At 53.1% G+C, this 18,284-nt stretch overlaps 1 protein-coding gene across 1 annotated transcript in view; it reads left to right on the forward strand.

The window, feature by feature from the left end:
- LOC121479507 (heat shock transcription factor 2 binding protein) overlaps positions 1-2,886 on the forward strand; it is a 106,738-nt gene extending 103,852 nt beyond the window's left edge. Inside the window, exon 9 of the mRNA XM_041735166.1 lies at positions 2,160-2,886. Within this exon, the coding sequence (XP_041591100.1) occupies positions 2,160-2,368 (209 nt within the window). The 3' untranslated portion in view covers positions 2,369-2,886. The remainder of the gene's footprint in view (positions 1-2,159) is intronic.
- Positions 2,887-18,284: the final 15,398 nt, after the last annotated feature.

The raw sequence follows: 18,284 nt of genomic DNA on the forward strand, positions 1-18,284 counted from the left end.
TACATAATTGAGACCATTATGTCTTCATGTTGTGTTGACCTCTCTATAATTATGCGGTGTCACTCTGTAGTCCTGGTAACATTTCTTGTTCTGAAGTCTACCTTGTTTGGTAGTAATATAGGCTCTGTAGCCTTCTTTTAAGTAGTATTTGTACGGCATATTTTAAATATTTGTTTTTACTTTTAACTTTTGTCTTTATATTTATCTAGGGTGTCTTGTGGACAATGTATAGTAAGGTCTTACTGTTTTATGCATTCTCTGTCTTCCAGTCAGTGCATTTATAGAGTTTTCATTTAATGTATATAGAAAGAAATATGAAAATATCTCTAGTTTATTTTTTCCTCTTTTTTTGTTTGCTATAGATTATTTGAATATTTTATTTTATCTACACCGTTGGCTTATCACTTTAAAAACTTTTCTTATTATTTGCCCTAGGGTTACAATATAATCTTTAAATAATACTACACTGCTTGGGGTGTACTGTAGGAACCCTACATCAGTGCTTTTCCATCTATGAATCATACTTATTTCAGATTCCTTTTCTAGATGTTCGTGTGGCTGGGTCATCTCCCAGCCTGGCTCTGTTGATTACTTTATTGCTCGACGCTGGGCCTTCTGTCTCCATTGCTTTGTCATCATCATTTCTGATTGAACGTTGGACATTATGTGCAGGGCAGTAGAGCTAACTTTTTCTGTAATGGTCTGGAGAGTAAATATTTTAAGCTTTAGGGCCATATATGGTTTCTGCTGCATATTCTTCTTCTTCTCTCTATCTCTCTTTTTAAAAATATCCCTTTAAAATGTAAAAATCCCTCTTAGCTCACAGCCTGTATAGAAACCGTTCCTGGGCTGCGTTTGGCCTCTGGGCCACAGTGTACCAGCCACTGCAGCAGAGAATGAGGTCACTGGTGTTGACGTGTGGACATGGCCATGCCTCGTTCTGCTGGGCTGTTGGTGTGGGATGAGATGAGTGTGGGTTTTGTTGTTGCCGTGCTTGCCTTCTATGTACCATGGGCTTCAAATACCTCTCTTTCCCCTGTGCTGAGTGAGGGTGAGGGCTGAGGTGCCTGAGTGGTTTCCTCAGTACCCTAGTTTGCCCCTCACTGTTGACCTTCCCTCTGTGTCTGTTTCTTACTTTGCTCCTGTCCCAGTTGTAGACTGCCCTTACTGGCTGCTGAATGTTTGCTGAGCTGATGCTGGAGGATGAGGGGAACTGTTTGTCATCTCAGTTCAGCCCCTGTTATCTGTGTCTGGCTGGTAGGGCCTTCCCAGGCCTCCTCCCTGTGACAGCCACACTCTGCACCTGGCCTTTGGTAGGGAAAGTTGCCCCCTCCATGGGTAGAGCACAGCAGTCTTCACTCTGCCCTGGGAACCCTGGGTCAACAGCAAAAGCCTCTGGGTGGCCTTGGTGTGTGACACTTCCCACTGAGGACTTAAGTCTGCTCTTACAACCCACGCTTACTTCTTAAAAGGTTTAAGTGTAGTGCTAAGAAAGAGGTACCTATGTTGAGCTTGGATCCAATTATGATATCCAATCAAGAAGTGGATCTATGGCATATTAAAGTTTCCCAGTAGGGAGGAGTAAGCAGTAAGGAGAGTTGGATCCATCCTGGTTAAGAGCGTAGCTTTGTGTCGTGCTGTTTGCATCTAGCTGTGTTTTAGTGGTGCTAGAGTCCATGCAGGGTACCAGGTTCTGAACTCCAGAGAGAATTCCTCAGGAACATGGCAACACTGTGCATACTGTAGCCTATGACTCTGTGGGACCTGGGGGCCCCAAGAGCTGCTGTACCTGTACGTGGCCTCTGAGGGGTTGATGTACGTGGAATACAAATGAAGTAATACTTCTTCAAACAATCTTATGTGGACAGAATTAGAACACCATGAAAGGCCCTTGTGCTTTTAGTTCAGAATCTTAAAGTGATCTGATTATGAGTAATATTTGAAGACAGGATGTCACTAAATAGATGGTCATTGAGTTTTATTGTGTCGCTCTTATGAGTGGAGCTCTTACATTGAAGTAACACTGTTTCTCATTCAGCTTGTAGTTGCTGGAGAGTCAGACCTGTCATTCAGAAGGGCCAAGAGCTCTGGAGGAATAGACTTTGCCTCCGTTCTTGTAGAGTCTCATTCTAACCAGAAGCATTCCCTCTCTCCCCCAGACCCAGATGCAGAAGTGTGTCTTCATGCACTGCGACTCGTCCAGTCTCTGGTCCTGGAGCCGGAAGTCTTATCCAAGTCGGCCTCTGAGTTCCGGAGCTCCCTGCCCCTGCAGCGCATCCTGGCCATGGCCAAGAGCCGCAACCACCACCTGCAGACCGTGGCCCAGGAGCTCCTGGATGACCTCCGCGCCCTGGAGCGTGATGTGTAGGGATGCTTGGTGTGTCCCTTCCCCTCCCCCAGGCCCCCACTTTGTGTTCTGAAACCATCACTGTGCGCCATGTGTTCTAGATGGTAGAATGTGAGTGCTTGAGAGGGACGTGAACGTGTTTGTATCCACACAACTTCCTGGAAGCGAAGAACCACAGAACTTCCTTCCTGTGGGTGGCTGGCTAATCTGGCCCAGGGGCAGTCTTCTAGAAAGGCCCATGTCCTGCACCTAGAAGAGGGCCGTCTTAGAGCGGCTCCTGCTGCTCAGGAGACTTTCTGACACCTGTGGGTTCCCCATACAGAGAGGATGAAATAACCATCTGCCCCATTGGTCAGCATTTTCCTGAGATACATTTTTTTGAAAAACAATTCATTCTCTCTCTAGTTATAATTAATACCCTAAAATGCAAGTTTACCTTTAAACCTTTTGGTGAACCTGCTATTTCAGGTGACATTGGACATTTTAGTTCTATTTTTTGTGCCTGTTTTATTTTTGAATAAAGAAAGCCAGAAGAGTCACTGATGTGCACAACTATTGTTTTCTGAAATGTATACTTGCTATTAGGAAGTTGTATATTATAATGCATGTGCTTGGTGGGTAGAAAAAACCCTCCTTCCATTGTTCTGGGCCATTTGGCTATACATTCAGAAGTCCCATTTTTCCTATAACAAATATCATGAAAAGGGCCTCATAGATTAGAGTCCATGCAGTTGGTTGCAGTTCTTCACATGACATAGGTGGGTGTGTCCCAGGATCCCTTCACCATGTATGTCTTTCTCAACCACACCTAGGCCACTGGCAGAGAGCACAGAGGGATCCACTTCATTTCTCACAGACACCGTGCGTGCCAGAGTGCAAGTTCCATCCATATCACCCTATAAAGTCACATTAGGGAACACGTTCGCTCCTCCCTTGGGCTGCTTCCCTCACAGTGACGCTGCGGGCCCTTAGGCTCTGGGCATCCTCTCAGAGTGAAGGAAAGAGCTGTCATCCCCTGATGGTGGCAGCCTAATATACGTTTATAAGCTGTTTCTGCTGCGTGGCATGTTAGAGTAATTTCATTCTTCTTAGAAATGGATCTTATAGGCAATGTGTAGTTTATGGCTGAAGCTGAAGCCAGGGGCTTGGAGGAAGGCACAGTGCTGACTTGCAGGCTGACAGATTGCGGAGCACTGCTAGCTCATCGGAGCCAGAGAGCTGTTGTAAGAGGCAGTTTGAAATTCATGGGTGCAGAAATCCATCCATCTGTGTGCTGTGGTTCTGTAGGTCTGACTATTGGCGAATAAAATTGAGGATGTTGTGTGTTTGTACTTTTTCGAGCATGGTATTTTCTTTTCGGGTATTTGTTTGATAAGGTAATGGGAGATAAACTAGCGTAATGAGCTTGTGCTGCCTCTAGAAATGCTGGGTCTGTTCCTGCCAAAAACAGGATCTGCAGTGTATAGAGACACAGAACTGGGCCAAACATGAGTGTTGTATAGCTTAGCTAATTAGTAGATGGATGTGATCAAGAAGGATACTTTTTTTTTCTCCTAATTTTGAAGTGTTATAGGGATAGCAGGAGTCCTCATGAAAACTCCTTCAGGGAGAAACGCATGACAAATGCCATGTGTGGAGTGTCTATCACAGGAAAAGTACTTACAGCCAGTCTTAAGGAATGGCTTAGCCTTTCTAATATTTCTGTTTTTCCTGTGAAGGTCAAGGGGGACACATGAGTTCTAATGAAATCTCAGTTTAAAAGTATGTATAAAAGCTTGTGCTTGGCAGTGTTTGGGTCTCTTGTGAATTTAAAATCAGAAACAAGGGATCCCTGGGTGGCGCAGCGGTTTGGCGCCTGCCTTTGGCCCAGGGCGCGATCCTGGAGACCCGGGATCGAATCCCACATCGGGCTCCCGGTGCATGGAGCCTGCTTCTCCCTCTGCCTGTGTCTCTGCCTCTCTCTCTCTCTATATATATATATGACTATCATAAATAAATAAAAATTTAAAAAAATAAAAAATAAAATCAGAAACAAAAGCAGTAAAATAGCACATATATTTTTAAATTTATTTTCTTTTAAAGAATTCCTCTGACATTAAGTTGAGGCACTGTTTCTTTCTCCACGGTGCTGTCAGTTTGTCTATAAAGGCCTGGAGCCTGTCAGGCCAGCAGCAGCCAGGCCTCACGCCACCCTATCCTGCCCGAGACGGTGCTCAGAGCAGCCCTCTTGCTCACGGAGCTCAGAGATCCTCATTCAGAAGCAGACCCATGCTGCGGTTCTGAGGCTGGCTTTCCATAGCTGGGTCTGTGCACGGCGCAGAGTGGGGTTGAGAAGTCCTCATCCCGGATATTTACATAGCCCCATGCCTTTAACTTATTTCAGAGGATTTCAAAATTAATTGGAACACCAAGCAGAGCATCGCAGGTCTGGGGCTTGAAACCAGCCTAAGGCTGGCACTCAGACCAGGGACAAAGAAGGGTGCAAATGAGAGTCGTAAATGTGCCTGTTGCACTGGTTCTAACCAGTCCTGCCGTGAGCTGTCCTGCCATGACATTAATTTGAAGGGGGAAAGGTTGATGAATTAGAATTAGACTTCTAATTTCCTGAGACAAGGTTTGCTGTTTTCTCCTATGCCGTGGATGCTGACTACCTGAGCAGGACTCCTCTGACCAGAGTAGAGTGTTGGGCGTAGGTCCTGGTGTAGTACGGAACGCAGTACAGGATACAGCACCCTGTCGGGAGTATGCTGGCTCGGACGGTGGAGTGACGAACCCAGTAGAGGTTCTTTGATGCTTTTCCAGGCCAGGCTCAGGTGGGGAGGTCAAGACACAGCTGGTACACCTGCGTCTTCACCGAGCTCGTCTGTAGGCTCACAGCTGTCCCTCTGCTCTGAGAGTGTGCACATTTAAAATTGTCTCCAGATGTAGAATAAGGAGTCCTTTGTGCTAGTGCACGTTGCAAAATGAAGACTTGTCTTTTCTCACTTGTAATTCTTCAAGTGTCTTTTAATTGTGGCAGGATTTACCACATAGACGTAGAAGATAAGCATAAAATTACCATTTTGACCGTTTTTAAGTGTAGAATTCAGTGGCATTAAGTACATTCACAGTGTTGTGTAACCACCACCACCGTCTATGTCCAATACTTTCTATCATACGAAACCGAAACTCTGTACCCATTAAACAAGATCTCCTATTCCCCGGCTGCCCTCTTCCCAGCCCCTGGTCTCCTCTGTTCCACTTCTGTCTATGAATTTGGCTCCTCTACATACCTCCTATAAGTGGGCTCATAAAATATTTGTCCTTCTGGGCCCACTTATTTCACTGGATGCAAAGTCTTCAAGGGCCAGCCAGGTGGTATCATGTCTCAGTTTCATTCCTTTTCATGGCTAAATAACATTCCATTGTATCTGCATGCAGGCACACCTTGGAGATATTGCGGAGTCAGTTCCAGGTGCCCACAACAAAGCGGATATGGCAATAAAGTGAGTCTAATGTTCTGGTTTCCCAGTGCATGTAGAAGTTACGCTTACACCGCACTGTAGTCTGTTGGGCGTGCAGTAGCATTGTGTCTGAAAATCAGTTTATTGCTAGAATACGCTAACCATTATCTGAGCTTTCAGGGAGTTGTGGTCTTTTTGATGGTGGAAGGTCTCCCCTCGATGCTGATGGCTGCTGACTGATTGGGGTGGTGGCTGCTGAAGGCTGGGATGGCCACGCACATCTTACAATAAGAAAATAATCAAGTTTGCCACATTGATCAGCTCTTCCTTTCGTGAGCGATTTCTCTGTAGCCTGTGATGCTGTTTGATAGCATTTGACCCACAGGAGAACTTCTCACATCCTGCTGCCGCCTTATCAACTAAGAATGTTTAATATTCGACATCGTTCATTGTCATTCCAACAGTCTTCACAGCATCTTCACCAGCCCTGGATCCCATCTCAAGACTCCACTTCTTTGCTCATCAGTGAGAAGCAGCTCCTCGTCTGTTCAGGTTGGATCCTGAGATTGCAGCATCTCAGTCCCATCTTCAGGCCCTGCTTCTGATCCTAGTTCTCCTGCTCTTTCCACCACATCTGCAGTGACTTCCCCAGCTAAAGTCTTGAGCCCTTCTAACTCCTCCATGAGGGCTGGAATCAACTTTTTCCACATTCCTGGTAAAGTTGATATTTTGACCTCTCCTGCGAATCACAGATGTTCTTAATGGCATCTAGAATGGTGAATCCTTACCAGAAAGTCTTCAATTGATTTTGCCCAGATCCGTCAGACGAATCACTATCCATAGCAGCTAAACCTTACAAAATAGATTTCTTAATAAGACTGGAAAGCTAAAATTACTCCTTGACCCATGGGTTGCAAGAATGGGTGTTGTATTAGCAGGCCTAAAAACAGTAAGCTCATTGTACATCTCCCGCAGGCCTCTTGGGGGACTAGATGTACTGTCAATGAGTGGTCATATTTTGAAAGGAATATTTTTTTCTGAGCAGTAGGTCTCAGCGATGGGCTTAACGCATTCAGTAAGCCATGCTGTAAACAGATGTGCTGCCATCCAGGCTTTGTTGTTCCATCGATAGAGCCTGAGCAGAGTAGAGTCGATTAGCATAATTGCTAAGGGCCCTAGGATTTTCAGAATGGTCAGTGAGCATTGGCTTCCAATGAAGTTCACCAGCTGTGTTAGCACCTGACAAAAGAGCCTGTCCTTTGAAGCTCTGAGGCTGGGCATCGACTTTTCCTCTCCAGCCGTGAAAGTCCTAGATGGCATCTTCTTCCTATGTAAAAGAGTTTTTACGATCTGGGAAGCCTGTTGTTTAGACACCTTCATAATGACCTTAGCTGGGGTTTCTGGAGAACTTGCTGCAGCTTCTACGACAGCAGTTGCAGCCTCACCTGTCATGCTTACACTGTGGAGACGGCTTCTCTCCTTAAACCCCGTGAACCCACCTCTGCTAGCTTCCTCACCTCTCAGTCTTCACAGAATCGAAGAGAGTTAGGACCCTGCTCTGGATTAGGCTTTGATTTAAGGGAACGTTGTGGCCGGTTTGACCTGTCCAGACCACACAAACTTTTTCCACATCAGCAATAAGACCGTTTCACTTTATCATCCGTGTGTTCACTGAAGTAGCACTTCTAATTTCCTTCAAGAACTTTTTCTTCGCATTTGCCACTTGGCTGTTTGGTGCAAGAGGCCTAGCTTTTGGCCTGTCTCAGCTTTTGACATGCCTTCCTTACTAAGCTTGATTATTTCTAGCTTTTTATTCAAAGTGAGAGATGTTCAACTCTTCCTTTCACTTGAACACTCTGAGGCCATCGTAGGGTTATTCATTGGTCTAATTTCAATACCGTGTCTCAGGGCCAGGGAGGCCCAAGGAAAGAGGGAGAGATGGGGGAACAGCCAGTGAGTGGAGCAGTCAGAATGCACACCACACTTACTGGCTAAGTTTGCCATTTTATATAGGTGCCATCAGGGCACCCCAATACAGGTAGGGTAGTAACATCGAAGATCACTGGTCACAGACTCCCCACAACAAATGTAGTAATAATGAAAAAGTGTGGAATGTTGCAAGAATTACCAAAATGTGACACAGAGACATGAATGAGCAAATGCTATTGGAAATATAGTGTCAGTAGACTTGGTGAAGGCCATAAACCTTCCATTTGTTTAAAAAAAAAAAAAGAAAAGATAAAAGCAGTATCTGTGAAGGATAATGAAGCAAAGTGCAATAAAACAAGGTACGCCTGTGCCACATTTTGTTTATCCATTCATCTGTTGATAGGTTGTTTCCACCTTTTGACTGTTGGCATAATGCTGCAGTGAATACTGGCGCACAGGTCTCCGAGTCTCCGCTTTCAAGACTGCTGGGTGTATACTTAAACGTGCAATTGCTGTGTCACACTGTAGTCCTATGTTTAACTGTTAAAGGGACTGCCAACCGCTTTCCACAACAGCTGCACAATTTTACATTCCCAACAGTGTCCGTGCATGAGGATTCCTGTTTCTCCATGTCCCTGCCAACACCGGCTATTTTCTGTTTGTTTTTGTTACTGCCATCTTTATGAGTGTGAAGTGGTATCTTATTGTGCTTTTGATTTGTATTTCCCTGATGACCCAGTGATGTTGAGCCATCTCTTCATGTGCTTACAGGCTATTTGCATATCTCCTTTGGAGAAATGTCTGCTCAAGTCTTTTATCCTTTTTCGAATTGTGCATTTTGCTGCTTCTTGTTGAGTTCCAGGAGCTCTTTATATATTCTGGATATCAATCCCTAGTCAGATAGATGATTTGCAAATATTCACTCCGTTTTATGGGTCGTCTTCTCACTCTGTTGATAGTGTCCCGTGATGTATAAGAGTTAAATTTTTATCAAGTCAATCTGTTTTTTTTTGTTGTTGCTTGTGCTTTTTATACCTTAACTAAGAAATCATTGCCAAATTCATAGTCATGAAGATTTTCCCCTATGTTTTCTTGTAAGAGTTTTATTATTTTTGTCTCTGTAGTTTAGGTCCTAGATCCATTTTCAATCAATTTTTGGGTATGGTGTGAGGTAAGGGCCCACCTTCATTCTTTTGCCTGTGGATTTCCAGTGTTCCCAACCATTTGTTGAATTTTGTGATTGTCATTTGGAAATATTTTTACAAGTGTGATTTTCAAAACACAAAGATTCGTGTATGTTATATTTTAGGAGCCTTTGGTGTTTTTTGTGAGTATTGTATTGTAAGGATTTTAAGTTGTTCCTAGCAGAGCTTCCTCAGCAGCTACTCTCCCACCAAGGATGCATATTTAATATTCTTAGAACATACCTAGCCCAAAATGACTAAAAAAATAAATAAAAATGAAGGCATATTCATAGTTCAGCTTTTTAGCATAAATGGTTTTATGCAAACAGTTGCTCTTGGACGTCTGAGAGAAGAATCCAGGGAGCAGGAAGGGTAGGTGCAAGGGGCAAGGGCCCTGCAGTACTTGTTTGGGGGAAGTTTGAAGATAGCAGGGAGCGTCTGGGTACCAGCATGGGACAGCCTTCATGGTTTGCTTTGTGTGATGGTGCATTGTTAGAGAGTTGGGGGCAGGAGCAATATCTGATTGTCCTTTTTAAAATGTAAAAAGAATAGATTTAATTTTTAGGATCAGTAGGTGGCTATACTGTCTGGCTTCAGCCTAGTGATCACCTGCCAGCCCTACCACCATAAGCCACAGGGGTTCACGATACCAAGACCAGTGAGACACATGCCTCCCCAGGCTGCAGCCTTGGTGCCCTGGGCCAGTACCTGTACTTCCACACCCAGGCTGGAGGTGGACCTGGCACCTGACTCGCTGCCCCACACGTGTGTCGTGCAGAGCATGGGTGAGGCAGAGGGGATGTGTCCCTGTGGGGTGGAGGAGAGCCCGCTCACTACCAGTTCTGCTCTCAGCCACCTGCACCATCAGCTCCTCAGCTGTCCCGGGTCCACTCTCTCCTGGACTGCAGACCTCACCGCAGAGGTTTTTAGCAATGGAGGAATCCTGGAGTGCTTAGTGCAGTGAGCTGCTCTCCACAGATGTGTATGAAAGCACAATCTCTCGGCATTTGTGGGGACCTCGTCAGTGTCAGGTAGGTGACCTCTTGCCCTGGGTGTGAGAATCACATGACATGGGGCTGTGGCATGACAGGCATTTGATAGCGCTATGACTTCTGTGAGACTGTAAGGCCTCCCACAGGCCCTGGGAGCTGGCCCTGTAGCTGGACGCATTGGTTTTCTGGCAGCCGCCGGGGCTTGTGTCCACTTTGCTCCAGCTCAGTCCTCACACTCACTGTCTGCAGGTAGGGGGGGAGCCCAGGCCATTGAGCTGATGAGATCACAGCCTCATGGCAGCCTCTCCCCGCTGGGTGTGCGTCCATGCTCACCTGTGCTCACCTGTTCTCCAGGCCAGGGTCTGATCCTGCTCCTGGGTTTTCCCAGTTCTGGTGACTAGTGGTTTCAGTCCCTTGGGGCTCCTGTGGCCGGCAGAGAGGCAGGGGAAATAGAACACAGCAGTGATGGCCACCGGTTACCTCTTCTGCCCACCCACCCAGGTGGCGTTTGGACCACACATTGGGATCCATGACAGGCTCCTGTAGCTGCCTGATTGCATGGAAACAGGCAGATAACACGGAGGGAGAGACCTAGGTTAATCATCAGTATTGAAAACTTTGATTTTTAAAAGGTTCTGTTCAGTGTCTGCAGGTCAGTTTATAAAAGTATGTCCTTCTGTCTCCAGCCTGCTGGTTGCCTTTGCTGGGAACACTGGGTATTTCTCTGTGTCATTCTTTGTTTGAGATCCCCTAGAGCGGAGGCCATCGGGCCTGGAGCAGAGAGACCTCCCTGCCTGCTGTAGGCCAGCGAGCCAGCTCCCGGAGGCCGGGCTGGGGCTGGGCTGGGGCTGATGGGCAGGGCGGTGGGTGCGGGGGAGAGGAGACCCCATGCAGAAGGGCTGGCGCTTTTGCTTTTCTTTCCCATCTTTAACTCGATGCCCATGGAGCAGAGATGAAGGACAGCGGGAGCTTGGAAGGTACCACTTAGGGCAGAGTGGGGCAGGTTCCTCCTGCTGGCACCGAACTCACAGAAGGCACACTTTCCCGAGACCGGAAACTCACCTCTTAAGCATCCAAGCTGCTTTTTTGAGGTGAACCGTTTTCATGGCAATCTTTATAAACACTTCGCACACTGGCTGCCTTTATGCGTTGTACTTGGCATGTTCACTCTTCTAGATGAATCAGTGTTTCCTCCGCCTGCCTCCCGCCGCGGGCGGGGGTGGGGGGGAGTCTGAGAGCTGCGCTGTAGCATTTGAGCATACTTCCTCCAGCTAGGAGAGTGGGAGGTGGTTTCTCACATCGAGATGAGTTTCTCGCCCACGTGTACCCCCTGCTTACGGGGTTGGGGGCAGGGGCACATATGGTGGCCTAGATCCCTGTTGGTCAGAGGTGGTTTCTGTTTGGTTCTGGCCGGGCACAGGGGGTGGCGGGGCCTTCTGCCCCAGCTGGGCTGTGATCCTGCCCGCATAGCAGCCTGGGGTGTGTGGGAGCAAGACCTCGGGGTTCTCTCCTCAGGTCCTCCTGGTCTGCAATGAGGTGCCTTTGAGAAGCATTGTGGGGAGCAGGGTGGAGCCCCTGCCTGGCTCTGCCTGCCTCTGGGGGAGCCCCTCCCTGGGGGTTGTGCTGGAAGGTTTGCCCTTGGGTGAAAGAGGCAGCCTCCACCCCCCCCCCCCCCCCCGTGGACTGGAGCCCCCACACCCACTGGTGAGGCCCAGCACCTCCTCCCTTTTCTCAGAGTCCAGGCTCCCTGGGAGAGAGGAGGGAGAGGCCTTTCTGGGGCGGTGGCTGAGGCCCTGGGCTCCTGGGGTCCTCATGCTGTGGAGCTCACTTGAGCCCCTAGGTGGCCGGGGGTGGCTCTAGCTAGCACCACAACCGCCACTTTCCTGTGGTGCCTGCTCCTGCTGCTGAGTGGCCACCTGACTTCTCCCCGTCCCCTCCCACGTACACACCGCCGTGGGGCCATCCCACAAGCCTGCCCTCACACCACACACTTTGTGCCCGACGCAGGTGTGGACATAGGTCAGCCTCTGTAATGACGTCCCGACAGGTCAGTGAGTGGATATAGCCGCATATCATGTGTGCACACGGGGGTGTGTGAAGGGCTGTGCCTGTGTGGGGGCCTGTGCCTCTTGGGGCGGCCTGTGCACATGGGGGAGCCTGTGCCCGGGGGGAGCCTGTACCCGTGGGGGAGCCTGTGCCTGGGGGGAGCCTGTGCCCGTGGGAGAGCCTGTGCCTGTGGGCGAGCCTGTGCCTGTGGGCAAGCCTGTGCCCGTGGGGGAGCCTGTGCCTGGGGGGAGCCTGTACCCGTGGGGGAGCCTGTGCCTGGGGGGAGCCTGTACCCGTGGGCGAGCCTGTGCCTGGGGGGAGCCTGTACCCGTGGGGGAGCCTGTGCCTGGGGGGAGCCTGTACCCGTGGGGGAGCCTGTGCCTGGGGGGAGCTGTGCCTGTGTGTGGCGTCTGTTGTACCTTCCTTCACTGCTGAGCCTGACCCTTGGTCCAGCTGGGTTGCCAGGTTATGTCTGTTCTCCAAGCCTGTGAAATCCTAGTGGGAATTTGGCTACAAATACGAAAGCCCGAGCCTCTGTGTGTAGGTTTCTTTCCAGGAGTACAGGGCAAGCACATATAAGAATAAAAATCCAGAAGCAGCAGCATCCTGGGAGATTGCTTCGGGCACATTGTCAAGCAGGCAGCGCAGAGAGGGGGGCTGGGTCACTGAGTCCCCCTCCGGGGCTGGCCTGGTGCTGCCTTTCCTGACCTGTGTCTTGAGTGGAGGGTTGGTCACAAAGGGGTCATGGTTTTCTGTCTGATGTGTTCAAGCATTTCGTGCATAAAACTAAGGTTGTCCATAGTAAGGCTTTCCAGGGCACATGTGGCTCCACCAAGGGGGCTGGACTGGGGTTCGGAGGGGACCCCTCTCATTCTCTCCCCTCCCTTTGAGTCCCCATGTTGGAGGGGTCTGGGGTTTGTGTGCTCAACAGAGGCTCCATGGGTACAGGACCCTTAATGACACCGAAGTCATTCACATCCCGATCTCTGGGGATGTGTATCTGTTTATTTTTGGCTGTAGACCATGAGTACTTGTGGTCTGACATTCGGTTAGGCCTAAGGAGATGGTGACAGGGGCAGATGCCATCTCTGAGCTCTACAGGACAAACCTGAAACTCCTCCTCATTCGGGGCCAGCTTAGGTCAGGCTCATGTTTGCTCTTACAAGCAGCAACAGGGGGCACCCGGGTGGCTCATCTGGTTGAGCGTCCTACTCTTTGTTTCAGCTCAGGTCATGATCCCAGGGTCCTGGGATCGAGCCCCACATCAGGCCCCATGCCTAGTGTGGAGTCTGCCTCAGATTCTCTGTCCTCTCCCTCTCCCTCTCCCCCTCCCCACTGGTGCATACAAATACTCTGTCTCTCAAATAAATAAAATTAAATCTTAAAAAAAACACCCAACAAACCGGCAACAGAATGACTAGGGTGCTGGGCTGCAGGCCAACCTGAGGCAGAACCAGCCTTCTTTGCGGCTACCTCTACTCCCCGCTGTCCTACAACCTTATCTTGTTTTCTCTGCTGTGCTGGAAAAAATCCCATTCCTGGAAATTGCCGGGAGAAGAGCCCTATCTTCAGGCCAGAGGCCCCAGCCTTGGGTTGAGCGTCCCTGTCCCAGAGGCCCAGATGCCTGCTGACCAGCTCCCTGCCCCGCACCCATCCAGACCGGGTACTGCCTTCTGTTCTGTTGACGTCAGCAGCAGGAGAGACTCCCGGCAAGGAACAAAACTGCCTGTACTCGGGCTCCTGATGCTATCATCTGGTAGGAAACCCTGACAGAGCTCTGGGCAGGTGAAAAGCTTTCCTGTTTGTCGAGCAATTAGTCACACGGATTCTGGGCCAAGACACACCATCTGCATCGATGTTAATCCCCAGGCCAGAGATGACAGTCTGGCTGCAGCCACCGAGCTTGCACAACAGCACTTCGGGCAGCCTGGTGGCTTCGCTTGTCCCACAGATTCACAACTCCTGCCCTGCTCAGCAGCACATGCTTCCTCTTTTCCAAGTCCTTCTGGAACATTTGGCTCCGGGTTACGCTTTGCCCTGCTCAGGAGAGGCAGCCGACCCAGAAGGAAGCTATGTTTCTGTGCTGGGAGGGCTCGGCCTCCCCCGGGGGCTGCTGCGCCAACTGGGGGGCTGGAGTGGGGGGGTAGCTCCCGGAGTTTCCTCTTCCAGAACAGAGAGTGCGGGGCAGCAGGGCTGGAGCTGCTGGCTGGGCGAAGGGGCCACGTTTTTGCTTCCCCTCCCTGGGTTCCCAGGGACTGGAAGATGTGCACACCAAGAAAACCAACCACATTTCATCTTGTTTCTGTTGTTTACAGATCCGTAGGTACTGTCTTTCCAGGGGCGGGGGTCAAATTATCCACCGCAGCAGTCTGTGAACAGGGACTGTACTCACAGCGGGCGGCGGACGGCGGGGACAACGGGGCCCCGGGGGGACCTGCAGCCCGGAAGACCAGAGCACGTTCCCACGGTGACAGGCCTCCACGGCCCGCGTCCCTCCGTGATCCGAGAACACCATGTAACGGTTGGAGCAGCACAGCAGAAAGGGGCAGCTGCCTCGACCAGGGGAGCCAGGGCTGGAGGGGCGCAGAGTCGGGGAGTCGGGGTGAGTCTGCAGGTGGGAAGGCGGATTCTGGGCAGAGGACAGGGTGGGATGCCAGGTGGTGGGGAGCAGGCCGCCGGGGTCCCCGAGGCGCTGGCAGGCTGGCCCGGCCCCAGCGTGGCCTCGGGTTGTGTCCTGGGTTCTCCACCAGGCGTTGCCTTCTGGTGCCGGCGTGTGGACCACGGAAGCACCACGTCCCGTGAGGGCCGCTTGCCCCGAGGAAAGGAGGTTCTGGAGTGAGGACGTCCCGGGGAAGTCGGGGACGCGGGGACTGCGCTGGACTCAGCGTTTGGTCTCCTGCTGGGGCCTCCCCTTCTCTCCTGCCCCTGAGAACGTCTGAGCTGCGAGCTGTAACTCGGCCAGGAGCTGCTGTGGGGAGGCCTGATTCGGGGATAATTACTGGGCCTGCGTGGGCGGTCGTGCCCTGCGGTGACCCTGCACGGCGGGAGGTCAGGCCAGTGAAGGGACGTCACCTTGCCACAGGGCTCACACTCCTGAAGGTAAAGCCTGCCGAGAGCCGCTCCCCAGCCCCCGCTTCTCGTGTGGCAGCCTGGGGACCGTGGCGGGCGCGCCCCGACAGGGCTGGAGTGACAGAGCGGCAGGAATGGACCCACGGGCCCTTCTTTCGTGGCCGAAGTCTCCTTGGCGCCAGGGCTTTTCCTGCTGGTACAGCGGGTGGGAGGCGGCCCGCGGAGGCTGGGGCGGCGGACACAGGCGTCGGGGCCTCAGGCCTGTCAGGGTCGGAGGGCGGAGAGGGCCGGCGCGAAGGCCAGCGTCCGGCAGGGAGGGTGCTCTGAGCAAGGATACCCAGGGCCTTCCTGCTCCCTGGCAGCGGAACGTTCCAGCAGCGTACTGCCCTTGCCCAGCTGCTCCCTGAGCTCTGTCCTTCCTGGAGACTGTCCTCCCCACCCCACCCCCCGCCACTTCCTAGAAAGCTGGTTACTAGAATTTTCCTGCAGGCTGGAGCCCTTCTTGGGAACAGCTGGGAGGGCCGAGCGCGTGTGCGCACAAACATCCTAGTCCTGGGCTCACACGCGGGATTGCAGACCTGTTCCGAGTTAGGCCAGGAAGGGCCTTGGCGACATCTCGGGGCACGTCCCGACCCCGTCCCTCATGTTCCCCCATTCACTTCCGCGGGGTCCTGCCCACCAGGACGGGGCCTCTGAGCAGAAGGAGGCCGCGGGGTTCTCGGTCCTGGCGGGGGGCAGTCTGGAGAGAGGCCGGGGGTGCGCACACAGCTGAGCCCGGAGCAGGAGGGAAGGGAGGGCCCCGCGCCCAGGAGTCTGCGGCTGGCCAGGGTGCGGGCCCCTGTGTCTGTGTTAACTGGAGTCCCGCAGGGGGGCAAAGCTCCTGCTCCACCCGCCTCTCCGAGCCTCCCGTCTGAATGTGGCCCTGCCCCTTCACCGCTTCGTCTCCGTGGTCAGCCGTCGAAACCATCAGCCACGGGCCCGGGCGCTAGTCCCACCTGCCACCCAGGTCACCCAGACCCTCAGCCGGACCCCCCGCCCATAAGACTGGTCCCCTCAGGCGTCACTGCCTGCCGTCACCCACACTCCTGCTCATCTGCTCGGGGACCCCCACTCTGGCCACTCCAGCCAGGGCTGCGGGGCCTGAGCTCGCCCCAGCCTGCCCCACTCTCCCACTGAGAAAACTTCCCTCTGGGGGAAGCACTCCCTTGGCAGGGCTGGACCAGCTCGGTGGCTGGGTGCTGCCCGGGGGCACCGCCGCACCCAACGCTGGGGGCAGCAGCTGGCGGAAAAGCAGGTGCGATGACCCAGGCCCGGGGCCGCGCGTGTGGCGGCGTCAGGCCTCCTGGGCTCCTGCTCAGTGTCCCTCCTTGCGGTGCCCTGTGCACTCTCCACCCAGCAGCCAGCTGCGTCTTCTAGGAACACAGACCTGACCACGTAATCCCTTGCTTAGACATTTTCCGTGATGTCCCATGGCACTTGGAGCGGGCGTGCGGCCCACCTGTTGTGCCCGGCTCCGCTGCCCCAAGCACCGTGGATGCCTGCACCAGCCCGCACGGCTCTTGCTACTTATGTGGCTTTTGCGTCCTGTCTGAGAGGGGGGCCTGGAGGGCCTCCGGCCCGGGACCTGCCTGGCACCCATAGGCACGGAATATTAGCTGAGTGAACCCTGCCAGGGGGCAGGCCACCTCACCATGGGGCTGTGCCACCTGGGGACCACCACCAGCCCCCTCCTGTCCTCCTGTCTCTGTCGGCAGGGACGGAGTGGGTTGTGGAGGGTGGCAGGCTGAGCGGCTGGCAGGCTCGAGTTGCCCAGCCGACGCCGCACCTACCCGGCCCCTCTGTGCTGTGGGGCCTCACCCGGGCTCTGCGGTAGCTGCCCGTGAACCTTGCATCCACCCCAGGCACCTTCTGGAGGAGGCGGTGGAGCTTGCCCTATCGACAGCTGGTGCTGAGCTCCGTCCTCTCCTGTGTGATGGCTTGGCTGGTGCCAGGCTGTGCCAGGCGCTGCAGAGACCCATCCGTCCCCTCCCACGCTCGGCAGTTTTCTGCTGTTCGAAGTGCACCATCCCCTCCTCTCCTGCCCCCGGAGCGACAACAGTGACTTTCTTAGGAGACGCAAAGGAAGAAGATTCTCAAAGGGTGACCTGGAAACCCTGGTTGCTCACAGGTGGGCATGCCCTCGCGGGGGCTCCACTGATCCCTGCTGGGCTTACAGGAGAGGCTTCCCAGGGGACCCACAGGTGTCTGGCCCCTGGGTGGGCATGGGCCACACTTCTGCATGTGCAACACCGGGTGGGGGTGGGGACTCTGTCCCCTCTTCTCCTTCGAGGATTGCTGCCTTTCTCAGGTTTTGTGTCCAAGCCCCAGCTGAACCCTCCTCAGGGGGTCTCCACTAGAGCACCCGGAGGGGGGGTCGCCAGGGTGGCAAGGCGGCTTCCTGGCTTTGCTAGGGAATGGGATGGATGCTGTCTCCCAGAGCTTGGAGCCAGAGCAGTACGGCCGGTGCCCTGCCCACCTGGAACTAGGGGAGTTCGTCCTGGGGAGGCCGTGGGAGGCTGCGTGGGAGGCGGGTGTTGCTGGCAAGGACAGGGAAGGCGGGAACAGGCCTCCCTGCCCTGCCCGGGCTTCCCCCCAACGACCCACACGCTGCCCCGACACACCCTTCCTGGGCTGGGAACAAGCACAGGCTTCAGTGGCCTTGAGAGCTCAGTGGTCCATCCCCCCTCCCTCCTCCCCTCCATCCCCACCCTCTATCTCCACCTCCCCCCATCTTCCATCCCCACCCTCATCCCCACCCTCCATCCCCACCTCTTCCCACCCTCCATCCCCACCTCACCCCACCCTCCATCCCCACCCTCCATCCCCACCCTCCATCCCTACCCTCCATCTCCATCCCCCACCCTCCATCTCCACCCTCCATCCCCCCTCCCTCCTCCCCTCCATCCCCACCCTCCATCCCCACCTCTTCCCACCCTCCATCCCCACCCTCCATCCCCACCCTCCATCCCCACCCTCCATCCCTACCCTCCATCTCCACCCTCATCCCCACCCTCCATCCCCACCATCCATCCCCACCCTCCATCCCCACCCTCCATCCCCACCCTCCATTCCCACCCTCCATTCCTACCCTCCATCCCTACCCTCCATCTCCACCCCCCACCCTCCATCTCCACCCTCATCCCCACCCTCCATCCCCACCCTCCATCCCCACCCTCCATCCCCACCCTCCATCCCTACCCTCCATCTCCATCCCCACCCTCATCCCCACCCTCCA

Source organism: Vulpes lagopus, chromosome 20 (assembly GCF_018345385.1).
Source record: "Vulpes lagopus strain Blue_001 chromosome 20, ASM1834538v1, whole genome shotgun sequence".
In the NCBI taxonomy this organism is placed as follows: Eukaryota; Metazoa; Chordata; class Mammalia; order Carnivora; family Canidae; genus Vulpes; species Vulpes lagopus.